General features: G+C 37.2%; 1 protein-coding gene across 6 annotated transcripts in view; it reads right to left on the bottom strand.

Moving 5' to 3' along the window:
* Positions 1 to 27,962, bottom strand: part of FARP1 (FERM, ARH/RhoGEF and pleckstrin domain protein 1) — a 155,153-nt gene that overhangs the window by 9,515 nt on the left and 117,676 nt on the right. For 3 of the 6 annotated variants that reach the window (XM_087871498.1, XM_034418305.3, XM_034418320.3), the window contains exons 14-24: positions 26,163 to 26,350; positions 25,704 to 25,793; positions 19,779 to 19,912; positions 10,956 to 11,037; positions 9,580 to 9,817; positions 8,424 to 8,554; positions 7,082 to 7,150; positions 5,177 to 5,266; positions 3,280 to 3,362; positions 2,651 to 2,763; positions 1,709 to 1,872 (exon numbers count right to left, since the gene is read on the bottom strand). In XM_087871498.1, coding sequence (XP_087727624.1) covers positions 1,709 to 1,872; positions 2,651 to 2,763; positions 3,280 to 3,362; positions 5,177 to 5,266; positions 7,082 to 7,150; positions 8,424 to 8,554; positions 9,580 to 9,817; positions 10,956 to 11,037; positions 19,779 to 19,912; positions 25,704 to 25,793; positions 26,163 to 26,350 — 1,382 coding nt within the window. Of the gene's footprint in view, positions 1 to 1,708; positions 1,873 to 2,650; positions 2,764 to 3,279; positions 3,363 to 5,176; positions 5,267 to 7,081; positions 7,151 to 8,423; positions 8,555 to 9,579; positions 9,818 to 10,955; positions 11,038 to 19,778; positions 19,913 to 25,703; positions 25,794 to 26,162; positions 26,354 to 27,962 lie in introns of all 6 variants that reach the window. The other 3 variants (XM_087871497.1, XM_034418288.3, XM_034418311.3) reach the window with 1 other exon arrangement.

Here is a 27,962-nt window from a genome sequence, read left to right as displayed (position 1 = left end):
TCAGCTTAAAAATAATCAATCTTTCTGAATCTCTGTTCTCTTAGTGGAAATGTTTTATTATTCTTTTTTGTTCTGCTTGACGATTAGCAGCATAATGAACTACGCTCTTATCAAAACAGCTAAAAGGAAACACTATTGCCTTCCAAATTGTCAACAGGGCTAACAAGCATTTTACTGCATTTTGAAAGCTTTCATTTTGAACCATTCCAGTTTCAAAAAAACCAGACAAGGATGTGTGTGTACTGGGCTACCATAACACACATGTAGTCCCAATTCTCTACTTTTTGATTTTGGTTACCTCATTTTCTGAAGGGTATCATAAAAGGACAGGCTTTGCATTCGGTACCAGCAGACATATGAAATGGAAACAGGCCGCTGATCACTGATCAGTCCAACAGGTGGGGAAGGACAGTCACTGACAGTGAGAGGGTCTTCTACCACAAGAAAAAGAGAAAAGAAGGAGGGAAAGAAGGAAAGACACAGAGAGAAAGCATAAACTATAATGCTGATGTGACATTAAACACAGAATTAGGAAAGTAGGACTGTAACTTGCTGGTCATGGGAAAAGCTGTGGAACTAAAGACAGATGTGTGAGTGCACATGGATCTGCTTCTAGGTTGTTTGATGGGATAAATTCCAGAGTGGGAGATCTGGCTGCGACATTTGATCTCCAGAGGTGAAGTAGTAGGATGATACTGGTAGAACATGCAACACACACTCTCAGAAGCAAATGTATTTGGAGGAAATTGCAACCAAGTGTGTCTGAATCCAAGGGAAAGATTTAGTTCTTTAAAATTTTTATTTTTAAATCTATAGAACCTTTTATTCTATAAAATTAAGGCATGTATATCCAATGTGTTCCCCCATGTAGACAAAACAACCTAGAGGCATTCCTTTGGAAATGGGTGTCTGCAGGTACCTTAAAGAAGCTAAACCAATTTCTAATTTAAATGAAATTCTATGTTATTTTTTCCTCTTGAACTCAATTTTATAGAAAATGTAAGTGCTTCAGAAGAACTGTTTCCTTCTACTTTTCAACAGAGTTGAATGGAGCCTTACTTTATGAAGAAGAACTGAAAGCAGAACAATAATGATGATCTCCACAAATATCCCCTTTACCTTTGATAAAATTGAACACTGAAGTTCCACATAAGAACTCACATGAGTTGATATGAGAATGCAATACTTTCCATGCAAATTTCCCTGATTTGAGATGAGAATGTTTTGGATTCCATACCTCGTTACTCTGTGTCAAATTGGTTTAGCTACAGTCAAAATGCATCTTTAAAAATACACAGAGAGATTTCCTCTGGTAAAGAAAACATGAGAGAGGCAGATGAGGCTGAGAGGAGAATATTGTAAGGCTCCAGAGAACAATAGACAGCAGAAAATAAAACAAGTTGCATAGAAATGCACATTTCAGACTGCAGCGGATAGACTTATTGCCCTTTCCAAATACACTGAGGATTTTTTTTTAAAAAAATACTCAGAAGAACCCCTCTTGATATCAATATATAGAAATTAATTTAGAAGTATGAAAGGTGTCACATGGAAATCCAAATTATTCATAAATCGCCTGTTAAAATCATGTCTTTTGAATGGACCTAATAGTTTCCAATTAACCAAGAGGGCAATGACTGGAAAGGAAATGGTGCCTGAAGAAGATGGTTCTTTCGAGCTGCAGTCCAAGCCATTTTGAGCCAGATACCTCCACTGCAATACTAAAGTCGACCATGGAGACACTGGTATTTCTGTGCCAGCAGACGTGCACCGTAGTGTTGCCACGGTGAGGAGCTTGACGTTCAAGTGAGGTGCGGGATGCATTGAGATCGTCTTCCGATTCCTGGTCTACAGTGGGCTCCTCAGGGGATTCTACGAAATGCAGGGAAAAAGCCTCTTTTTCTCCCCCCTTGTATACGGAGCATGAAATCATAAGCAAAAGATTGTCTCTGATATGGGGAAATCTCCAAAATGGTTGAAGAAGCCATATTAGTGTTTTGAGTTGGTTGTGTAGGGAAAACAGGAATATGGAAAGAGAAAGGTATTTTTTCCCTGAGGAAAGCATCCCAACAAGAAATTAATGACCAATTGATTAATCAATAATCCAATATAGGATTGTGCACAGGAACATTATTATTATTATCTATAACAGTATTTCTCAACCGTAGCAAGTTTAAGATGTGTTGATTTCAACTCCTAGAATTTCCCAGCCAGCATGGATCATGTTGGCTGGGGAATTCTGGGAGCTACTGAAGTTTTAAATTTGCCAAGGTTGTGAAACACTGATTTATAATTTGGGCCCTGGTAATTCTGTGCTGTAAATAGAGTGATTTAGTACACACTTCAGTGTACTAAGTGTATTGTTTTGGGACACAGAAGGCATTCTTTAATTTCAGTATTATATCATTTACTACTTTACATACTATTTACATACTATTCCATTTACTGCTATTAAACACATTTTTCAAATTCTTAATATAGATTTGGTACCCACAAATCAATTGCCATGTAATCTATCTGAACTGAAATTAGATAGGAAAAGACCATACAGATATTCCTTGTTTTTAAAACATCCTGCAAAATGTTCTGTATGCATAATGATACTTTGGAACTGTAGGATTTACCCCACCTTTCCTGGTTCTGGACTTACTTGTATCAGGTGGGCTATTTCCATGGAATTCAGAAGCAGGATCATTACAGTTCTCTGCCAAGTCAATGGCCATTTGTATGTCCTCAGTCCACTTGTCCATTTCAATGCGATTACTAGGAAAATAATAGAGGTTTATTTATTGTTTATTTACATATAACAATTCTAGGCAGCTCATACAACACATAAAAGCAAAGATAAAAACAGAAGTACCCTTCCCTCAGGTGCCAGGCCGCACATCCTCCTAGCTCTATCCCTATCCTAGCCCAATACTTTTGGGAAGATCTTCACAGCCCCCTGTGAATGCTGAAAGGGTAGATTTTGATTTTTTTCATTGCAAATAGCAGTGAACTTCAGACGTTGGTCAATATTAAGGGGGGGGGGTAAACATTTTTGTAACCAGGCCAGATAAAATTACAAAAAAGCATACTATCGCCTCCTATTCTGCAAGTTTACCTTACTTTATATTAACTACTGCTTATTTACTACAAAAGGGTGATTACAAATGAATTCAGAATGACCATTGTACCTAGCTACCTACAACAATCCAAAGCCTATCTTCTATGGTACAGGCATCACTGTCTCAAATCTCTACATAGATGTTCTAAAAGCATATGGTTCAAGGCAATTACCTCGCAGCAACAACAATGGATTGGTGTTGACTTCTAAGTGTAAAGCAGTGAGGAACCCCCCATTCTTCTTCACTCTCTTCTATCTGAGAAAATAAAAATATAGTCATCATCATACAATAGGAAAAGTAATTTTCAAACACATGTAGACAATAATGTACAAAAATGCAAGCTACTACGTCTGATTGTTTTTCACTAGAAATGCAACAATTTTTTTTCTTTTCACCAATATGGAAATTCTGGAAAGAAATAATTATAGCTGTTACTATGTAACAGCCACTATTTAGTACTGACAAACAAAAAAACTAGCAGAGCACATCTATGAACACTAACTAGTAATCAGAAGATACAATGAAAACTCCTTACTTTCATAACTCATGAAGAGACTCAACCATAGTTTCAACTGGGAAACTGTAAGCATCCTAGACCGGAAACTTGACTTTCAGACAAATCAGCCATCAATAGACTCATATACCACGTTTATACACCATTTAAAAGAGACAATAAAAAAGTTAAGAAGGAAGCAAAAAGTGCAGAACACATCCTTTCAAGCAGCCGAAATCTAGATTCGTAGGGCCCAGACAATACCAGACAAACAATCAAGCAGAAAACAATACCTTCATCATGGAACTATCAAGGAGAAACCCACCCCTAATACTGGGCAGGACAAGCTATTGTGTAGAAACAGAGAGCATACCCCACAACCACTAGCACTGATGAGGTTACCTAGTTGGGCAAGTAAATAACTAAGCTCACAGAACACAAAGGATTTCACAATAGTAGCTATTTAAAGTCTGTTGCTCCAAGATTACTAGCCATTCCTGCTAGTATGCAGAGTTAGTGGATAAGATAAAATGCAAGGCTATTTAGGGGTGGGAAAACTCATTCTAGTTAGATCTGGAGTGTGTCCACATGCATTAAAAACCACAATGAAAAATAAATCAATCAAAGAGAGAATATGGGCATCAGAATCATATACACCACCTCCTTGGCATAAGATAGGCCAACCTCAGGGTTGAAATACAGGCAGCTGTTTTATTTTCTATGGTAGATGTCAAATTAAGGGCAAATGTTCTGAATATTTTCAAAGGGTGCATTGCTTAAAAATGCTGGAACTTGGCATGTGGTATGGAAGAATCTGTGGGTCATCTATGCCTGCTGCCATTCTTATCTGAGCAGCATCCTATCAAGTTCATTCTTTCTAGCAAAGAAAATGTGGCTTCATATTGTTGTTGCTAGTAGAAGCAACAGGGTGATGATCTCCACCCTTTTTTACTGCTCTTCTCCATTGTGTGGAAGGGACCAGTCTTGCTGATTATCCCCTTCAACAAGAGAGCTCAAAAATTGCCAGGACTTGCACTGAGGTCACAATGAGTTTCCTCCCACTCTCTTGGAAGGGAGACATGAATCTTCTGGCTTGTTTTTTGCCAGCAAAGGGGTTTCAAATCACTGTGGCAAATGGAAATTTCATTTCCCTCCACATCTCCATTTGTGCACAAATCCCATGCATCACTTGTGAGTTATCGTCTGAATAAATATGTATTGGTAGGGGGGTGATGTTCGGGTGTAAACATTCAAAAGCAAATATTCACATAAACCCTCCTATGCAAGTCACCAAAGAACTGATCTAGAACCTAATGGCTCTTCAGATCTGAAAAGATTAACAAAAGCTGCACTATGGAGCAACAATTCCCACAATCTGAAAAGATGGCTATGATTGAAGTCAAACCCATTAAATTTTCAAACTTTCCGTTTCCTCCCAGCTACATTTATTCCTTCAAATTTCTAATTATTCTATTCAGAGTACAGTAATTGAGAAGGTGTACATTTCTATAAACACCATTTACATTTTAAGAGATTCAGCAGTAACCAATCCAGTCTCAACTAAGCATTTACTTACCATCATGCCATACAGTGGAAGCTGCCCGTGAACTTTGAACTGATTTGATGCTGTTAGGCCCCGACTTGTGTACAGCAAGACATCATTGAACTGAAACATAGCAGGCAAGAATATAGTCAGAACAAAGTAAACAGAGAACTCTAAATACATCTAATATTCTATATGTGACATTATGAACATGAGATCATTGGCGTTTGCAGCCCTGTTGTCATTAGATCTAATAAACAAGCTACGTTTTTCGCAGGATAAAATGCATATCCCAGTATATCTACTTTAACTCAGAGGATTAATCATAGGAACTGACTCTTAAGAACATGGGAGAAAACCATACTCATCCAATCATTATTTTGAGAATTTTTCCATCCTTGTTCCTGGTATCTTTAAGATTCCTATTGACTGTTTCCCTATGACTATCATTAAGTGTTGTACCTTCTGATTCTTGACGAATGTATCTTTTCTTTTATGTACTCCGAGAGCGTATGCACCAAGACAAATTCCTTATGTGTCCAATCACACTTGGCCAATAAAGAATTCTATTCTATTCTATTCTATTCTATTCTATTCTATTCTATTCTATTCTATTCTATTCTATTCTATTCTATTCTATTCTATTCTGTTGTGTTCTATTCTATTCTATTCTATTCTGTTGTGTTCTGTTCTATTCTATTCTATTCTATTCTATTCTATTCTATTCTATTCTATTCTATTCTATTCTATTCTATTCTATCCAGTACCTATAATGATACAATAGCTTCCCATTTTCTTCCAAAACCACTTAAAGCACACACAAATACATATCTTCATCACTGTTCACTAGAGATGTAGGAGCTTTTCCTGAAAAAAGTGTAATAATATATGCTGGTATTTTGGAAGCTAGCTTCGTTTCCTTGAGATAAAACATGCAGATCTTTCTTTTGTATGGGAGATTTGAATGACAAAGAATTATCTCATATTGTAAGCTTTTAATGTCAGGATTTAGTGGCCAAAGTCAGACAGGGCCTGGTTTGGCTCTTGGGAAGATTCAACTCATTCTCCTACTTTCTACACTGTATTGAGATTTCTTCTTTATGTAGAACAAATGCTTTCATGTTATATTCCAACTAGCTGATGTCTAATCAGAAGCCATGCTATATCTATAAAGGGGTTTTTCTTTGCTGTGTGATAACACTTTGTGCTTTATAATCAGCTTTGTCCTGTAGGTTAGTTAATAAAAAAACCTCTATGATCTACTGACTGTCTGACCCAGGGGTCTCCAATCCCATTACCGAGCCATGGCCTATTCACAATGGGGCCACGAGAGCGGTGGGTCTGTGCGCATGCATGCGCAGCTCAACTTGCACCCACAGTGGGTCAGTGCATGTACACATGCACCGCAGTTCAATTTGTGCATGCTTAGCTGTGCATGCATGCGTGTGCATACCGGCCCGCTGCCTGTGCAAGTTGAGCTGTGCATGTGCTCCCTGGCCACCACTTACGCGGCCTGGTTCCCATTCACCCTCCCAATGGGGCTGCCAAGCTGCAAAGGTTGGGGACTGCTGGTTTAGATGGGACGGCTGACAGTTTCACTATTAAATTAATCCTAAATGCATCATTTTCTGATATCTATGTATTGGGCTGCATATATTTCATAATTCTCAGGAAGAGCAGCAAAAATGCACGATGTGTGAATGCAGATTTTGTTTTCTTAAGAATCACTCTATATTTATTCCATCTATTGTTGGTTTATTTAACATTTGGCTGAGCTTCCTTTCATCCAGGAGAACAGAAAGCTGCAGGTCTCTTCTTAGATTACTCCACAATTTGCATCTTACTGTTTCTGTGAATTTCCTCCCCTTCCTTTTCCCTTGACATTTGTGGCACAATTGTATTTAATTGCACACATTCTAAGCAGTTCCTGTCACTTACCAAGAAGAACATCCGCTGCTGTAAGCCTTTTCCAGACAGTTTGCTGAGACTACCCAACCTAATAAATTCCTGTGGAGGAACAGACACAAAACAGAAAACATCAAACCTCAGGCTGAACGTTGGCATGCGTGGTAATTAATAAGGCCGGCAGCATTTGAAATTCAGTTCCCCAAAAAGTGCTTTGGAAGACAGTATAGCACCTATGCCTTTTCCCAAAACCTTTCAGTTGTCCTGTGATCCTGGAAAAAGACACACTTTAAAGCATTGTAGACAGGGTTTTTGTATTTGTGCCCCCTGAATTCCAAAGGATATTTTTGGAAATTTATTTATTTATTTAGGAAAATGTATATAGCTGTCCACTCGCTCAAGGTGACTCTAAGCTGCTTACAGAAAATAAAAACAATGTGGAAGAAATAAAAATAATAAAATAATAACACCCCCCCAGCCCACCCCTTGGCAACAACACACACTCATATCAGCCATTTAATGGGTTCCATCCCACTCTGGGTTCCCCAGGCCTGCTGGCCAAGCCACGTCTTCAGGGCCTTGTGAGAGAGGTCAGAATGGGAGCCATTTAACTTCTGGAGGGATGATATTCCAGAGGGAGGGAGCCAGCACAGAGAAGGCCCTTTTTCTGGGTTCTACCATATGTACCTCCTTAGGGAACGAGACCTACATCATTCCTTGCCTCCCCACTCTAAAGGGTAGGGAAATGAATATAAATCTTTCCTAGATCCATTCATTAATGCTGTATCATTCACTTAATGATACGATGCCATTGAGGAGATTTTCAGCTCCAATCCAGGAGCCCTCAAGCAGTCACATTCACAACAAACCATTTTATACCAAATTTATATTTTGCTGATAAAGAAATAAAGGGAGACTAGTATAGAACTATTTCAAGCTATTTAGCTCTCATCTGCTAGCCATACCCTTACTCGGATTCAAACTTGGGCTGCCTGCATATTAGGCAGTTGTATTAACCTCTAAGCCACAAGTTCTCCTCCCTTTATTATCTTGAGCCAGGGGAGAGATTAAGTGTTTTTCTATCAAAGCACCTGGTCTACCCCAATATGAGGACTTCTGGATTGGAGCTGAAAGGCGAAAGGGAAGCAGTATGCTCCCTCCCATATGATGATATGTCATTGGTTCTGGACATGCTGAACTTAAGCACAGGTCCAATCAACAGATTTTCTCAAATCTAACATGGTTAAAAAATTAATTTGGTAGGTTCTAGAGAAAACATACCCACAGCCCACAGCAACACAAGATGCAATCTCATTCTGACTAGAATCCTACAACTCTCATTTTTTCAGCCAAATATTTTATTCCAAATACCTACCCTTCCTGGAGTCACCAAATTGTCCATAGCTATCAAGTCCTTTTTCAGTTCATGCAGTTTCTGGAAGTTTTCCATTTTTAGCATAGTGCTATGGAGCTGGGCCACCATCTCTGAAATTTCTGCCAGAGCAGCTGTGAAAGGGGAAAAAAAATAACAAACAAAGAAACTGTGCCATCAAATAGAGCTACTCTATTACAAGTCTGAAGAACAAACATGCAATATTTAACATTTTGAGAACAATGAAATAGAATCTATAGCCACAAGACTTCCAGTTTCCAGTTCAATCTGCCCCCTCAAAATATTCCTGAATTTCACTTGGAGATGACGAGTTTCCATGGATGTTTGCTAGTGAACTATATAAATTATTTGACAGACTTAACTGATTTGGTCCATGTTACTATTAACAATATTCAATAACAATGGACTATAGAAGAAAATTCTAGATCTCTACAACCAGTCCAGAGTAGAGGTTAATTTAGCTTATGATTGTTAATTGAAATACCCTGTATCTTGCTCTGGGAAGTCTGGGGGGGGGAGGGAGGGAAAGGGGAGGGGAATATTGGGGGGGGGAATTCTTTTTTTTGTAAAACTTTTCAATAAAAAAAAGAATAAATTACTAGACATATCTATCACCTTTATGCATTTATCAAGATTCTTTCAATCATGCTCATACGCCTGAAAGCTACTCTACTCTGGACTGGTTGTAGATATCTAGAATTTTCTTCTATAGTCCTTGATTATTTCCTCACTCTGCCTGCTCTTTTCTGTAAGATTGCTAATCTCAAGGAATTTCTTTCCAGGCTCACTTACTGTCTGACTCTCTACCTAATGTTGCTAGCTAGAGCTAGGCTTTGCCTGCCCTCCCATTTTATGTGATTGTTGTTATTATTTTATTAAATTTATGCTGCCAAAATGAAAAGGCTCAGAACTTACAACTAAAACTCAACAGAAACAATAAAGCAAATACAAAAAACCCCCCCAAAAATAACATGGGAAGCATATTTTAATTCTCTGTAACTAATCTTTTTTTCTGTTAAAGATGCAAAGTACTCATTGTTACTCAGGTTAGATTCCTGCTCTCCAAGAAAACAGTCAAGTCACTTCATCCAAAATTTAAAATTAAGAGAATTGCTGCAGGAAGAGTTCACACGTTTACCTCTGGAATCCCTGAAGTCCCCATGATTGGGTGGATAATGTTTGCAGAGCCTTTCCATTATCTGCTTGTAGTGCATCAGCCTATGCAGTGGCCTGAGAAGGAAGATATTGAGGGGAAGATAGCAGACTTTTTGCATCTCAAAATCTCTGCACAAGGCCTCCAGCCTGCGAGAGTTCTTGATTCCATTTTCCAGTTCTAGCAGAATTTCGCTGTGCTTTCGCAAATGAACCATTAGTTGCTAGAAGAGAGAGAGAAAGAGAAAAAAGAGGGTAAGTTTTGTTTATTTAGGTTTGTTTCCACACAATATCTGCTGTGATGCAATTTTTGATTTAAAAAACAACACAATAAAAGCCAGACTGTAATACAATATGACAATTAATCAAACATAGAAGAGATGATAGTAATTTCCAAGGGGGTTCAGCAGGTATTAGAAGTCTGAGAAGAATCTTGTTCACTGTTGCAACAAGATGAGATAAAAGGCTAGGCAAGCCTTCACAAGGAGATTCTAGAAGTGTGTGTGTGGGAGACCGACTGAGAAGGATCTATCTTTGGTTGCCCCTTCATAGTAATTCCTAAGTGAAACCCCTGGAGCTATACTTTCAATTACGCTTGGGATGACTGTCAAAGTCCAGTTTTAAGATGCAAAAAGGGTGGGACCCTTTTGCTTTTCTAACAAAGAGTTCCCAGGATATGCAGAAGGGCAACCAACTCACAGAAATGATCTAGACCTAGAATCTTTTACAGAACTTCTCCCTCACCTGAATTCTTAACATATTATTGGAATCAAAATCCCATCAGCCGCAGATAAGTAATCAATGGCCAGGAACCATAATTATTATAATCCAACCATATTAAGAGAGCCACAAATTTTCTACTCTTGCCCTATGAGTCTTCTTTGTCACACACTCTTGAAGTCTGTGATGGCCACCACAAAGAGCAGAATTAACCTAAAGACATCCTCTTCCCAGTGCAATGCTCCATTCCCAACAAGCTTAGTACAATTTGACTGTTTGGCTTAATTTTCTGTGGGAACTCAAGCACTATGTTTTTATTCATTTAATCATGATTAAAACAAACCATGAATCAATATGTGAATCCAGCTACCATAGAATGACCGAGCACAGCTAAGATTAGGAAGGCCTTGGGGAGATAGCGTGTAGGAAAAAGGCACTCAATGCTTGTGTTGGATCATAAATCAGGCTGGAACGAAGTAGAATTGAAGAACTGCTTCCACACAGACAGATTTGTTATCTCTTCAGACCAAATGTTCAGAAATACATTGACTTGTTTTAATTTCAGTGAGCAAACAGAGCAGAAGCTCATGCATGATTATCATTCCAAGAAACAGCTAGCACATAATCGCATCTAGTTCATACCTTCATGCTCTGAATATTCTTTAGCATAACATCTCCAATTTTCTGGAAATCTCCTTTCAAGTGGGCATTAGAACGGCCTTCCCTGCCAAAAATAGAATTATCCATGTTAGCCAAATCTTAGAAAATCATCTATGGAATGAACAGAACAGAGATGGTAAATAATAAGGCAATGCTGGAAGCAGGGAATTCATGGGAAATGGGCACAAAAAAAGAGGCAAGATGGCAATTGCAATGGTATATGTGAGACCTGACCCCTCTTTGACAAGTAACTGGAAGTAGCAGATGGCGCCAAAATGGGCTGTCATTTGTGATACAATGAAGGAAAAAAGAGAGTTTAGAAAAAAAGCCCAGAAAATAAAGATTCTTATAGCAGGAGAGTTCATATACACATTTCACACATTTAATAACTGATTTTAACATCTTGAAGTACTAAAGAACCACGACTGATTTCTCCCCTTTCCCTCAACTCATGCATATAATGACAAACAAATCAGTTTGTTTCCCAGGTCAATTAGAGTTGCTCAGGAAATAAAAGATCCCTTCCTCCTGCCAAGCAGTCTCCTGAAGAAGGACCAATGTCTGAAGAAGAAGAAGAAGAAGAGAGAAGCTCCTTTTTCTGTTCCTTCCGCCCTGCATTCCTTCCACATACAACTTCATATCTAGATGCAAAGAGTGTGGCAATGGAACATGTGCTATTCCTAAGGAGCACCTCAAATCCTGCTTTAGATGGAACATCTCAAAACAATGGAAGCAAAGGGAGAAAGAGGAGGGAAGGTTACCCTTCCATTTCCCCACAAATACTCTTACATAATGGCAAGTAATAGAAAGAAGACTTTTGGGTTGGACAAAATGAACTATGTTATTTGCATATGGATCCAAATAATGAAGAAAATAGGTATTTCTTCTTTCTTGATTCTCTGAAAGCTAGCACTTTTTTGAGACAACCTGGATGATATTTGTATTATGTTATAATTACTGATTCAGGTAAATGTTCTAGCCCCAAGGCCAGAGCCAAATTTTGTTAACAGCAGGTGGCAGCATGAAACTGTTAATGGCTGATCTTGAAAAAGCTAAGTAGGGTTGGACATAGGAAGTGCAGAAATGGGCAACCTCCAGGGATGCAAGTTAGACTGGGAACTTTTTCTTAAAAAATCCCAAAGGCAGTCAATAATAAGTAATTTATATATCATTGCCAAGAATACTAGATAAATATGTTAATGGTGTGACCAAGAACTGAACTTGACTTGAGGGATATTTTCTTTAAGAATCCCAAGAATGCATTTGAATCCAAAATATTTCCAACTATACCCAACTGTGGGTAATGTTTCCAAAAACAGGTCCATGGACCTCAGAGCATGGATCACAATGGACACAGAAGGAATTTGTCTCCGATGCACAAGCTCTCAGTGTACATACAAAATAGGTCATAATCATAGTTACAATAATTAATCATAAGAAACCAATAGGAGAAGATAGTAGGAAAGATGAGATTAGAAATATGAGAAGATGAGAAGAATAATAGCAATACAGCCTACTACATGGGTAAATATCTTTAGGCTGTGGGAGTTAGGTGTTCAGCAGAGTGATCAAAGCAGTCAAACATCTGGTGTTTAGAGTTTATAAATCTATTCCAAAATGTACTCGTAATGAATATTTGCAAACCTGGATGAGCACTCATTTAATGAAACCTGGGATTGGACCAGGGGTGAAATGCTCCCGGTTCGGACCAGATCGCCCGATCTGGTAGCGATGGTGGTAGGTGGTTCTGAGAACCGGTAGCAAAAATCCCTGTGCCCACCCCCCCATGTTCAGCTGAACCGCGCAATCATCAGAGGCTTTTTTTTAAAAAATTTTTAAAAGCATTTTTTCTACAACCTCTTCGGCCAAAAAAATGCTTTTAAAAGTAAAAAAAAAGCCTCTGATGATCCCGCGGCTCAGCTGGGATCGTCAGAGGCTTTTAAAAGCATTTTTTCTACAACCTCTTTGGCCAAAATAACTTAGAAAATAACAAGAAATAGCTCTACACAGGAAGAGTAAACTTGGATAGACCTGGTTTTTAATATATTCTTGGCTAAAACACTACCAAGCACAGCAAAATATCCTTGTGAAATAACCCTAGTTTTGCTGTGAGCATATTGCTGTATATATTCACATATAAGGCCTGCATCTTTTGAAACCAGGGGTGGTTTATTGCATATAGCAGGTGGACTCTTTTGAAACCATGAAAAACTACTACAAAACTCCACTCTATTTCCCAAATACGGTCATCTAGATCTTTAATGCTAATGGATTATACTGGAAGAACAGCAAAACACAAATAGTTTGCTATTTTTTGTTACTGTTGTTGCAAACATGAAATATCGCCTCACTGAAATCAGTAAGTCAGCTAACTTGGTTCCAACAATTAGAGTAGTCAATCTTTGGATAAATAAAATTGAACAGTTGGAGAAACATGTGGTAATATTTATTTAACTGCAAACTGGAAGATAATAATGCTTGACTTCAGTGTGAGTGGGCTGCCGTCAAGGCACTGACGCCTGATCTGCATATATTCGAGATTGTAAGAAACAAGAAAAATAGGAGATTTAAACGTACCTTCAGAGTATAAAATATCTCAAATTTTATAAAATATGAAATTATAGAGAGTCAATGTGATGTACAGGCAGTACAGTAGAGTCCTCATTTAGCAACCATTTTTAGTTACACCAGTGATAAAAAAATAACTTTACAACAAGTACTCGCACTTACAACCTTTGAAGGTCTGTAAAGCAAAGAAAAGCTGAAGGAAATTATATGCCCAGTGGTGGTTTCACTTAACAACTGCTTCACTTAATGACTAAATTGCCGGTCCCAATTGTTGCCAGTCCCAAGTTGCTGGTTCCTTCATGAAAATATTTAACATTGAAATAAGACACAATAAATCTGGACTAATTCTACTGTTGGAAAACAAGCATACAAGTCTGCATTAGGGTGGGCAAGGGGCTTCTGCAAAGGAATGGGTCGATTTATTTTCTCCCTTATAATTTTCTTTCCCACAAATCTCATGCTACATATCATCATTTGGGTATCACTTTTATACTCTGCTTAGTAATGAACTGTGCCTTGCGCAGTCACCCACGCCCTCGTCACTTCCCGTCTGGACTACTGCAATGCTCTCTACATGGGGCTCCCCTTGAGAAGCACCCGGAGGCTCCAACTGGTCCAGAATGCGGCCGCGTGAGTGATAATGGGGGCGACCCGTCGCTCCCATGTAACGCCTCTCTTGCACGAGCTGCACTGGCTCCCGGTGGTCTTCTGGGTGCGTTTCAAGGTGTTGGTTACTACCTTTAAAGCGCTCCATGGCTTAGGGCCTGGATATTTACAGGACCGCCTGCTCCCACTGACTGCCTCCCACCAACTGATACGCTCCCACAGAGAGGGCCTCCTCAGGGTGCTGTCAGCCAAACAATGTCGACTGGCGACTCCCAGGGGGAGAGCCTTCTCTGTGGGGGCTCCTGCCCTATGGAACAAACTGCCCCCGGATATACAAAGGATCCCCGACCTCTGTGCCTTCCGTCATGCACTGAAGACCCTATTATTCCAGCAAGCTGGTCTGATGGGACAATAATTTTAATTGGGTTTTAAATATGGGTTTTTAACATGGTTTTATAAGGGTTGTAGAATGGGAATTTTAAATTCGGCCAAAAATTGAATTATTTTAATATGGTTTTTAAATTTGTCTTGTATATTGTTTTATTATGGCTGTTCACCGCCCTGAGTCCTTCAGGAGAAGGGCGGTATAAAAATATAATAAAATCAAAATCAAAATCAAATCAAATCAAATCACATTTTAATTCATTTAATAGAATTCTGTAATTCTGTAATTTTACCTTTTGAACCCATATTTAAACTAATAATATCACCAGACCAAATGTTTGTTTGTTTGTATATATAAATAAATAAAAGATTGGAGGAAGCTCAACAAACCTGCTTACATTCATGAAAATCATCTGATGAATACATTAAAGTACTAACTTTTTTCCCCAAGGTATTTAGAAAAAGGCACATGCAAACATATGTGAATTCTCTATTTAAAGCTGATCTTTAAGTAGCCAGAAAACTGGCGTTCAGGTAGTATCTATTGCTAAGAGCTCCCTCTAAAATCAATTTTTAATTTGCTCTTTTGTTTTGCTTTTATTTTCATTTTTGTTCTGCTGGAGTTTTGGATGTACTCTGAGATCAAAGCCAAGATCTATATTTGTACTACAAGGAAAAGGAAAAAGAGGCTGTCGTCATATTCTGCTTCCTAAACTTCAGTTAAGCCTACCAGACAGCTCAAAAGTTGACAGATGCCTAAAAAGCAAACAATTATTTGCTGTAAGTAACTAGCGCCTTCCCTCTTTACTCTTCCCAATAGCTTCTCTAAAAGACATCACCCAATTATGTGGAATCTACAAATGGAGTTGCTCCCAATTTTAAATCTTTCCATTTCCATGTCTGGCTGGTACAACAAGGGGATGAGGACTTTAAAAAGGAAAATGTTACTGATTTTATAGCCAGACAACGCCCATTGACAGCACAAACTGTATTGTCAAATTTTGAAGTTCTAACTGCGTTAACAGCAAGGCGGAAGCTCTAAAAGAGACCTTTATTAAGCTTACAGCCAGTCAATTCAACTGCTGAGACAGTCAAAATTAGCACATCCAGTGACAGCCATGTCTCAAAAGCAGGAATCATGGTAGAAAGGTGGAATGTAAAAAGACAGTAAGGAATAATTTAAGAGCTCTAAACCTACATTCAGAAGAGTGTGGGAGGGAAGCCTCAATTTCCAAGGAAGTATTGAATGAAAGGCAAATAAATCATAACTGTCACTTACAGCCAAAATGAGATAACTCTACAAATCCAAAATAACAGCAAATAAAGGAAAATGGGGATCCACAAGTACAGCCATTCTATGATAAAAAAAAATGATAAAAGTAGCCCACATGTTTAAAATCTGGCATGCCAAATCTTGTTTCCCTTGTGTCACTCAGGTAATATATTAGCTCAATTAGATTCCTGTTTCCTCAGTTGATATCATTGCTGCCTTACAACAAAAAGCTCAGACGTGGTCAACATGTTGCTTTCAGAGACTCTGTCACTAGCAAAATCCATCTGCTTTACCCACCATGAACAGATCATGATCAATAGCCAACAAGCAGGGAATCAGGTTCCCTGTTTGCTAAAGAGGGGGTGGTAAACCTGGGGAAGGATTGCTGGAACAGGATGAAAAACTACATCTAAAGATCATAGTTTCTCTTGACCAAAACAGTCTGAAGAAAAATTTCTAGTCAAAATTATGTCTATGACTAATAGGTAACTGAAGGAGTGATAATAGATGCACACACTATTGGTGAGTTCATAGGCTTAAAATGTATCATATAATAAATAACAGCATCCTGCTGTTACACTTCCTTCTTTGGATTTATTTGGAAGGGATGATTAAAGCACAGTGAATTAGAGCAGTCTCTTTTCTTCTGTAATCTACAGTCATTCAGATTGCAAGATTATTGTTCCTTTATATAACTATCGGCTTCAGGAATGAAAATAAACAGCCTCTCCTAATCCACGGAGATGAAAGAATAAAGAGATTCTTATTAAAAGCAATGGAATTCTAAATGTGCTTAGCTAATTGATTAAAGAAGGTCTCTTTTGATAAATATTTATTACAAATAAAATGTCTCACTAGACTATTAAGATTTTATTACTGCTATCTTTCTTTTAATCAATACAACAAAGCAATCAAAATATGTTTTAGACGCTAATTTTAAAACCTGTAACAACTCTTTTGTTTATTAGCAATGCAATCAAATCAAATACTCAGAAAATAATTTGGGAATTTGAGAATACAGACTCAACAAAAATAATTTAGAAAGGCTCCTTTGTAATTTAGAAAGGTACCTATACTGTGCAATCTGTTGTTCTTACTAGCGCTTGGCCCTATCTGCAATGCCATTGTATTATTGTATTAAAATCTAAAAGCTCATATTCCACTAACTTCAGTGGAAGAATTTTTTAAAGAAAATGCTTCTATAGATAGCCCTCAACTTGCGACCACAATAGAGCCCAAAATATCCTTTGCAAAGTAAGACAGTTATTAAATGAGTTTTAATTTAAATTTAAAAAAATGAGTTTTGCCCCATTTTATGACCTTTCTTGCCACAGTTGTTAAGTGAATCACTGCAGTTTAGTTAGTAACATGGTTGTTAAGCGAATCTGGCTTCCCCATCGACTCTTCTTGTCATAAAGTCACAAACGGTGATCCCAGGACACTGCAACAGTCATAAATGCATGTCAGTTGCCAAGCGAATTTTGATCACCTGATTGTGGGGATGCTGTAACAGTCATAAGTGTGAAAAACGGTCATAAATTACTTTTTTCAGTGCCATTATAAATTCAAATGATCACTAAACCAGTGGATATAAGTTGAGGGCTACCTGTATTATATAGGCAACTACACCTCATTATCTGGTTCTTGGCAGCTATCATTTTGAACTCATAATATGGGATCTGGCAAAGAAATATTGACATTAGAAGGAATCCAGATTGGTTACAGATTTGCAAATCAGTTGATCTTTGTTGCAATGTATGTAGTAGATGGAAAATGGTTAATAATAATAATAATAATAATAATAATAATAATAATAATAATAATAATAATTTTATTTCTATACCGCCCTTCTCCCGAGGGACTCAGGGCGGTGTACAGCCTATTTAAAAACACAAGACAAACATCAATTTAAAATGTAAAATTATTAAATAAATTTGGCTCCATTTAAAACCCCAGAAATTTAAAATACCCCAATTTAAAATTATCATGTCGCTAGCCCGGCCTGGCGGAACAACAGGGTCTTCAGTGCACAGCGAAATACCCGGAGGTCGGGGATCTTACGTATTTCCGGGGGCAGTTCATTCCACAGGGCTGGGGCTCCCACAGAGAAGGCCCTCCCCCTGGGTGTCGCCAGCCGACATAGTCTTCTATGGCTTATTACACTGATCGACTCATAGGACCTCCACTCACATACCTCAATTATCTGTATTCTCTTATACTCTTCCTTTATTTTAAAGAACTTAGAGCCTCGATAGCTTCTTTATCTAGTGGTGCAACATATTTAGCAAAAAGAAGTAGCAAAATAGATCTGTTTCATAGTGCAGTGAATACATACCCAATTAGAAGGCCACTGCACATTTTATTTTTGGTGAGGCATACTCCCTTCTATATTTATTTTTCTCTAGGGGGAAAGAAAGCCTCCAAGAGTCGCTCTTGATAGCAAGATGGGTGGCGGGGGGGGGCACATAAATTAAATAAAAAATAAATAAGAAAAAAGGAGATGGATAAAACTGAATTAAATATAAACATCTGATGGGATGAAATCAAAGTAGATTCTAAATTGGACTATTATTCCAGAACTTGAAATTAAGTCTGTGGTATGTACTAAAGAAAAGGAAACTAATTTACTAAGATACTTTAAAAATGTGTACTTCTGTATTGCAAATGTCAAGCAAAAGCTTAATAGTTCTAAATAACAATATCTTGACACAAGTGTCTACTGAGATTGAAATTCTTCTAATTTAACTTATTAAAAGAAAATATCTAGGAACAGTCAGACATACAGGAATCTGCTGCAGTTTTAAAATCTAATTTATAGCGCTAAGACTTTATGATGATTTATGGTTATGATCATGATTTATCACTTGTTGCTTGTATGTTACTCTGAGAGCTTATGCACCGGAGACAAATTCCGTGTGTGTATTCAATCCAGTGGTGGGTTGCTACTGGTTCTCCCCGGTTCTTGTGAACCAGTTGTGGAAATTTTGAGTAGTTCAGAGAACCGGTAAATACCACCTCTGCTGGCCCCGCCCCCAATCTATTCGCTGCCTCTCAGAGTCCCAGCTGATTGGCTAGAAGGAAAAAAATCAAGGCTCACTTGACAAAGAAAAGAAAAAAAAAAACAGGACACCTTAGCTTTAAATTGAGAAGCCAAGAAGCCTCCCAACTGATCAGCTAGAACCGATCCGCTCCTTGTAAACCGCTCGGTGGTGGTAGATTGGCAATTTTTTTTTTAATTTGATTTATATGCCGCCCTTCTCCGAAGACTCAGGGCGGCTTACAATGTGCTCAGCAATAGCCTTCATCCTTTTGTATATATTTATACAAAGTCAGCTTATTGCCCCCACAACTGGGTCCTCATTTCACCTACCTTAGAAAGGATGGAAGGCTGAGTCAACCTTGAGCCTTGGCGAGATTCGAACCCTGCAGTAATTGCAGGCAGCTGGTCTTAATAAGCTTAATAACAGGGTGCCTTAAACCCCTGTACTACCAAGGCTCTGTGTTGAGGCCAAGCTGCCTGAAAGCGGTTTCCGATGCTCTCGGTGGTGGCAGAGCAGCAAAAAACTGTTTAAACTCTTGCCACAGAGCTTCAAAGGGCCGCCCTACAGCTGATCAGCAGTAAAAGGCAGTGTGGTGGTAGACCAGTGCGCTCCAAAAACAAATGGGTAGACCGGTACGGCTCTGCAAACAGTTAAAAGCCTGGTAAACCAGTATCTCTGCTAAATCCTAAAGAATTGTTTGTCACATGACCATCAAACCACGCCCACAAAATAAGCCACACCCACAGAACCGGTAGTAAAAAAATTTAGAACCCGCCCCTGGTCCAATCACACTTGACCAACAAAGAATTCTGTTCTGTTCTTATCAATCTGGAATTGACAGTATATCCATTCTGGATTGAACATGGTAGAACAGAATGTAAAATATTTAGCATCAAAATGTCATTTTATTAAAATAACTGCTGGAATTCTTACCACAAAGCAATTCGCTGTTCTACCTCCTTTAGAAAGTTGGTGTGAAATTTGTGCAAAGGTTGAAAGTTTGAAAAGACGAGGCTCTTCAATGCTTCTGGAATGCAGTCATCTTTACTTACTGTGCTCTGGAACCACTAGAAAAGCCAAGCATAGTAATCAGAGGAACTCTTGGCACAGACATTCCTGGTTAGAATATGTATATAGGGGAATCAGACAGTACTTATTTAATGGTAATAGCCTTACCAATAAATTAGTATTATAATCCTGAAGTTAGGTTTTTTGAGCTTCTTTTATTTAAGAGGAATGCTTCTACATTTACTACCCTGTGTTTTCTCGAAAATAAGACCCTGTCTTATTTATATATATATATAAATTGCCACTAAAAAAGGCATCAAGTCTTATTTTTTGGGGAGGGGGATGTCATCCACTGACTCATCTCATTTGTGTGCATCCCCCCCCGGACTCCTTTTTGCTGTCAGAGGCTTTCAGGAACTTCTTTGGCCGGCAAGGCTTTCCTGAAGGCCTCTGCAGCCAATAACAGAGTTATGGATTGATCCGAAACTCTGTTATCGGCTACAGAGGCCTTCAGGAAAGCATTGCTGGCTGCAGAATGAATGGGCTGAGGTGTGTGAAGCCTGGCTGCAACTGTCTGAAGGTAAGTAAAGAGTAGCTCCAACCCCCATCACCACCCTAGCTTAATTTTTACCTGTGCACCCTGGAGTGGGCGGGGTCTTGATTAGGGCTTATTTTGGGGGTAGGGATTATATTGGGCGCACGTGTAAAAATCAAGCTAGGACTTACTTTTGGAGAAGGTTGTACCCCAAGCTAAAGTTCTCCTGACCCAAAATAAGTGGAAAATATTCCACTTATTAATACTCCCCCTTATTAATCTATATACTATATATTTGGATTATCCCTTTCTTTTTAAATTTCCCTCTACAGATTTATCTGCCCGTAGGAAGTTATTTATATACATATTTACATTTTTATTCTATCCTTCTTCTAATTGTATTTCTTTGGTAGTGGCATTATGCCATTGGTACCACTTATTCCATATTTTGTAGTACTCTGTCTCTTCCTTTTCCTTTAACTCTTTCGTTAGTATATCCATTTCGAAGCACTGTGTAGTTTTGTCCATTACTTCTTCTTTCATTGGGATTTTTTCCTGTTTCCAGTTTTTGGCATATGTTATCCGCGCTGCCGTTAGAATATGTATCAACAAATATTTTATTTCTTTAGGATATGTTTTGGTGAAGATTCCTAACAGGAAAGTTTCTGGTTTCTTCTCTATTTGTAGCTTAGTAATTTGTTCCAGCCATTTCTTAATATTGGAACAAATTTTTTTTGCCGCCGGGCATGTCCACCATAGATGGTAAAAGGTACCTTGTGAGTTTTTACATTTCCAACATAGTGAGCTGTTTTTCGGATGAATTTTAGCCAATCTTGTGGGCGACATATGCCACCTATAAAACATCTTCAGCTGGTTTTCCTTGTATGCCACCGCTAATGTTACTTTTATGTTCAGTTGCCAAAGTTCTTCCCATTTCTCCAGATCTATTGTATATTTGAAGTTCTGCATCCATTTAATCATCGTATTCTTAACTGTTTCCTCCTCCATCTTGTATAGCAACAGGAATTTATAAATTTTATTAATTAGTTTCTCTTCTGAGTCTAGTATGATTTAATCTAATTCTTGTTTTTCTTTGTAAATTTCGTATGTTTTTATATATTCCTTATGTTTCGATTGAATCTGTGAGACGGTCCACCAATCAATTTCTCTATTTAAATCTGTTTCCAATTGTTGTTTAGTTTTCAATTTCCCTTGATAATCAGTTAAGTCTTTGTATCTAATTATATCTTTGGGTTCTATTATGTTTGGATGCCTTAGCGCTTATGATGGTGAAAGCCAAATCGGGATTTTTATATACTGTTGTTTTTTTAATTTTGAGCCAGATTAATAGTAATGTGTTCCTAATTGTGTGTCTTTTAAAGTAAGTATGTGTTTTATATTTTTCGTCCCATAGAAAGGAGTGCCAGCCCGCTTGTAAATCATGACCTTCTATTGTTAATGTTCTGCTGTTTTTCAGTTCCATCCAATCTTTAACCCATGATAACACTGCCGCTTGATAGTAGAGTTCCCAATCCGGGAATGCTGTTCCTCCCTTGTCCTTAGTGTCCTGGAGTAACTTCCAATTTTATTCGTGGTCGTTTCCCCTGCCATATGAATTTAGAAATCATCTTATTTAAAGTTTCAAATAATTTTTCCTCTAATTTTATTGGCACAACCTGGAACAGGTATAGCAGTTTTGGTAAAATATTCATTTTAATAGTGGAAATTCTTCCCATTAATGAGATCTGTAGGCTTTTCCAATTATCCAAATCTTTTTTTATCTGTATCATTAATTTATCATAATTGTTTTCTCTTATTGATGAGGTTCTTGGTGACAGCCAGATCCCTAAGTATTTTATTTTCTTCGTTGCTTGAATTTGTATCCTGTTCTCCAATTCTGTCTCTTGGATCTTCGTAAGGTTTTTTAGTATTAATTTTGATTTATTCCTATTTATTTTTAGACCGGCCACCTCCCCAAATTCTTCTATTTTCTTAAACAGCTTTGGTACTACTTCTAATGGCTCTTCTGCTATAAATACAAGGTCATCAGCAAAAGCCTGAGCCTTGTACTCCTCTCGTCTTATTTTTAACCCTTTGATTTCATGGTCTTCCCTAATTTTTTTTAGCAAAATCTCCAATGTTAAAATATACAATAGTGGAGAAAGTGGACAGCCTTGTCTAACCCCTTTTGTTATATCAAATTGATCGGTCGTGTCGTCATTCAAAATTACTTTTGCTGTTTGTTTAGTATATATTTCTCCTATAATTTTTTCGAAGTTTGTTCCGAATTGCATACTCTCTAATTGCCCTTTTAAAAATTTCCAATTTAAGTTGTCAAATGCTTTTTGGGTATCAAGGAAAACCAGTGAAGCTTGTTTTTCCGGATGTGCTTTGTAATATTCAAGTGCATTTATTATTACTCTCATATTGTTCTTAATTTGGCAGCCCGGCAAAAATCCATTTTGGTCCATATGAATATAATTATTCAGTACTTTTTAAATTCTTTCCGCTATAATTATTGCAAATACTTTATAATCTGTATTCAATAGAGATATTGGTCTATAATTTTGAATTAATTGGTGATCAGTATCATCTTTAGGTATGATTGTAATTATTGCTTCCGTCCAGGTTAGCGGGATTTTTGTCTTCTCTAAGGCCTCATTATACAGCTCCAGCATGATCTCTCCTATTATTTCTTGTACAGTTTTATATAATTCCACCGGTAAGCCATCTGGTCCCGGAGTTTTATTATTTTTTTGTTTTTCAGTGCAGCATCCAATTCCATCTTAGTTATTGGCCTATTTAACATTTCTCTTTGTTCGTCTGTAATTACTGGAATATCTGATCTTTTTATATATTGTTTTATCTTTTCATCTTCTACTTCTTCTTGTTTATATAAATTTGCATAAAATGTCTGGATAATTTTTTTCACTTTCCTGCTGTAGTGGATTTCTCCATTTGCATCTCTAAATTGGTGTATCATCCTTTTATCTTTATCTTTTTTCAATCTGTAGGCCAGCCATCTACCAGTTTTGTTCGCAAACTCAAAGTAATTCTGTTTGGCCATTTTTATTTTCTGACCTAGTTCTTTTTGGTTTATCAAGTTTAAGTTATGTTTAATTGTTTTCCATTCTTCTTTTATTTTTTTACTATGGGGATATTGTTGAAGTTTATATTCTATATTTTTAAATTCTTGATACAATTTGTCTAACTGTTGTTTCTTTTCTTTATTCTTTTTCCCTATATATGCGATAGTCAGCCCCTTATATATGCTTTTGCCATATCCCAAGTATTCTGTAAGGAAGTGTACTCTTTTTTATTTATTTTAAAGAATAATTCTAGTTCCTTTTCTAACATCTGTTTGAATTCTTTTTGTTTACAAATTCTTTGATTCATTGTCCACCTCCTAAATCTTTTTTCTCCTTTCCAATTTACCAGAATTGGGTTATGGTCTGCCCATTGATTTACTTCTATCTCTATTTTTTCAACCCCATTTCTAATATTCGCAGTCATCCAAGCCATGTCAATCCTGGACCAGGATTGATGGGGATGAGAGTAAAAGGTGAACTGATTCTGATCCTCATGGGTTTCCCTCCAAACATCTCTCAAATTTATTTCCAAGGCCATATCAAAAAATTCTTTTGGGAGTATTTCTTTTTTTTTCTTATTCTTTTTACTCGTTTTATAATCTTTTTTCACATCTGCTATTGCATTGTAATTTCCAATTAAACAAATATCTTCGTAATCCAATTCTACCATTTTGTTATGTAATCCCTTGAAAAATTCCTGTTGGTTTTGGTTAGGGGCGTATATTACTACTAATAATATTTTCTTGTTTTCCAGTACTAACTCAACTATCACCGTTCTACTATCCTCATCTGCATGTATTAATTTCGATTGAATCCTATCTTTAACATAAACAGCTACTCCTCTTTTCTTTTTTTGAATCGGGGATACATATAATTTCCCTAGTTTTGAGTTTTCTAATATTTTTTGGTGTCCTTTTTTAATGGGTACTTCCTGAAGGCAAGTCACATCTACTCCTATTTTTTGTAATTTTGTGAAAATTTGAGATCTTTTCTTTGGTGCATTCAGGCCATTTATATTTACAGAGAAAAGTTTCATTGCCTCATCCATTGCCTAATGTAATTGTTTTTTAGTATGTCTTGTTTCCATCCGTGATTTCGTTCTTGCACCCTCTTTCCTCCCTTTCTTTCTCTTGGCTTGTCCTTACTTCCTTTTCTTGCACCACTTCTATTTGCTCTTCTTCCTGACTTCTACTTTCTATTTCTTCTTTACTTTCCTGTTCATCTTCCTGATTAAAATGTGCATTGTAGAATTCCCTTGCTTTTTCTAGCATGTCTATTTTATATTTTTTGTCTTCCCAGGTGGCCAAAATCCCTTCCGGAGTTAGCCATCTAAAGGTTATTTTGTATTTATTCAACTGATTTGTTAGGAACTGGTATTGTTGACGCTGGTTCCTGATTCTTCGGGGTATTTGTTTTAGCACTGTAATTTCGGAAAAGGAAAGATTTCTAAAGATGTTGTTTAGAATATCCCCATTCGGTGCTCTTCATGGTATATCTAAGCATATCCTAATGCAGAGCCTTGAGTTCAAATCCAGGAAAGCTATAAAGTTCACAATCTATGGGAAAGTACTTGTGAAAAAATAATTCACTTTAGGATTCTACTGAAAAAGAGCAGCTGAGCAATATTTCAGTTAATTTGGTGTTTTTACTCCATTAACAAGATGTTGTAGACAGAACTGACAAGGCTATAGAATCCCAAATTAAGTATTATCTGCACAGCCTCTGTTGAGTTCAATTGTAGAAAGCTAAACATATCCACTCTGGGAACTCAGACAGATTGGGATACTGTTGCTTAATCAATTTTTCTGCTTATTAAGCAGGCATCCTTTGATTTTCTCCCATTTTAAAGTATTGCTGAAAGTGATATAACAGTAATGACAAATGACAATAGGGACGCTGCTTTGTGGGTATATTGAAATAAGATAAAGATCCAAAATACAAAGCATTAAAACTGCAACAAAGAGAACAAAACTATCAGAAATTAAATGATCCATCTGTGCATTTAAACAAACACACACACACAATTAAATTTTTATCTTCGGTTCTGCTACAGTAACTTAGATGAAATTCCAATCTCATCAGATACATTTTGTGATTGAGTACACCTGTGATTAAAGATTATGTTGCTGGGGATAGTGGAAGATGTAGTAAAAGACAGGAAGAAAGATATTTAGGGAAAGATGGGCTCCATAATTTTTAATTTAAGGGGGGGGAAAAGAAACATACCGATGTGATGACTTCAAGATCTTTCAGGTAAGTCCGTTCTGTAGTGGCAACTTCTTTAGCAATGAAGTATGCCTTGTCAGTTGGAAACCTCTGAAATTAATCAGAAGACAAAATGATTTAATCTGTACTCAAATGACAATGATAGGACTCTTATAGTTAGCTTTGGGTATTAAAAGAGTTGGATGCTGCAAAATTACAGAGAATTAAGGAAAAATGCCCAAGATCAGCAAATAGGAATAGCTTTATTCCAAAAATACAAAATTTACAAAATAATTCTATATTCAGAAGTGGTATGTATGCATATGAATAGAGGCAACTCTGTCACCACTTCTAAGTCCCTACTGCTTATGTAGCCATTTTTTTTCAGCATGGAAGTTTTTAAAACAGTCGTCAATTGAAAACAAAGAAAAATTGCTAAATGTCCTTTGCATACCTAATAGGTAGAGCCAACATCAGTACCTTTCTCCTGACCTCCTCTTCATCATCAGCGCGGACTCCAGTTTGATCATTCAGCAAGGGACTGATCAATGGAGAAGCTTGCCTATTATCAGGACTCAAATTAGGAGACAAAGTTGCATTTGCTATGGCTGGTCCACCTTGAGAATTGATTGACAGTTCTGAAAGGTGAGGGCTGCCAGCAAGAGAGCCTGCTGAAGGAACAATACGATAAATTCAGAAAACTTTAATTTAGCAGATATGAAGATTAAATCCCCTCAACCCATTTAAGTAGTAGGGCATCATAAGATTCAGAGGAACTATTGGCATTTAAATGACTACAATCTTTTTGGCAGGGTTCTCTAAGTAGTAACATAATCTGTTCTGAATACAGACAACTGGTTGGAATAAGTTTCACATTGCTTGTAGCAGTGGAAAAAAATCTTTCTTAGCCTCTATTGAATTGAATGTAACCAGCTCTAGGCCTCATGAATAGTTATGGAAGATGTATAAGCCTTTCTTAGATCTCACACAACAAACACGTTGTTGTAAACAGGGCAGGTGCTACACTTGTCCTCAAACACTTCTCCTATTGTGTTCCTTCTTCATGCATAGCAGGAAAAAATTAAGGCTTCTAATTATGGTTTTCAACGGACTAGGTTTAGTTATACCTAAATAAAACAATTGATGTGTTCAATGACCAATCCACGTTAAATCCCAATTTTCCTATCATGGTTTGCCAACTAATTAAAATGAGATGAACCATATTTATGTAACCAGATATCATGGAAATGGTTGCTTACTCAAAACCACAGCTAAGTAATTTACACTGCACCTTTTTTTTTAAAAAAAGAAAGGAATATGAACTTTTGCACTGTTTATGCTTACTTACCTGCAACTAAAGTTGAGTAAAAAATCATTTGTAAGTAACAAAAGTCACATTTCTCTACAAATATGATTACTATTATCACCAGTTAATAATTACTATCTAATTTATATCATTGAGAAACTGTGATTTACTCATCCCGCCCCATCCCAGTCATTACACGCAAGGTAGGAGCAGGTAACCCTCCATCTTCTCTACACATTTCCCTTATCACTTGATCCATTCCTTGAAAAGTGGGTGAAGTCATATGATTAGAGAAGCCATATTTAGATTAAATGGGATATTTACGGTAATTTCAGCCCCTACTTCCCATAATTCCTAGAGGCAACCTAGGCTCCCTATGTGTGTACAGCTTTGTGAGGGGACAGAATCACATCTAAAGATCTTGTAATTTATTTTTTCAGATTTTTACTTAAGTTTTTAATATCGCAAACAACCAGGGCATTACTGCAATTTTTTAAAAACCTAATGCAGTTTGTCAATTTTACTGCACAAGGTGCTAAAGAAATGACTAGGAGAAAGTCACATCTAGAACATATGGAGTAAACTATTTCACGCCCTCTGGCTATATCCAAGAAAATTAGTAGAGTATACCTTGATGAGTTGCTCCTTTGATTGTTTGGGATAGAAATGCTACATTGCAAATAATAGAAGAGGGATTATTTCAAAGCTTGTAATAGGACAGTTTCAAATGTGCAGAGTTATGTTAAGTGTCTGATAGTACACATTTATCGTAATGTGAAATACACAACAGTGAAAAAAAAGTTTCAATTCCCTTTCCTTAGAAGGCAAGTGGGTTACAGATTCTGCAAAGGCATAGCATAAAAATCTATGGAGGTTTTTATAATGATTCCAGCTATTTCTTTATATAACTTTTCCTTATATCCCATACTTTCCACAGAATTTTAATTTAGAAAAGTGGATATGCAGTCAACTAG

This window comes from Pantherophis guttatus, chromosome 5 (genome assembly GCF_059756535.1).
Source record: "Pantherophis guttatus breed Tessera chromosome 5, ASM5975653v1, whole genome shotgun sequence".
Lineage (NCBI taxonomy): Eukaryota > Metazoa > Chordata > Lepidosauria > Squamata > Colubridae > Pantherophis > Pantherophis guttatus.
Note: the sequence above shows the minus strand (reverse complement) of the source record. Positions and strands in the feature narration are given on the sequence as shown.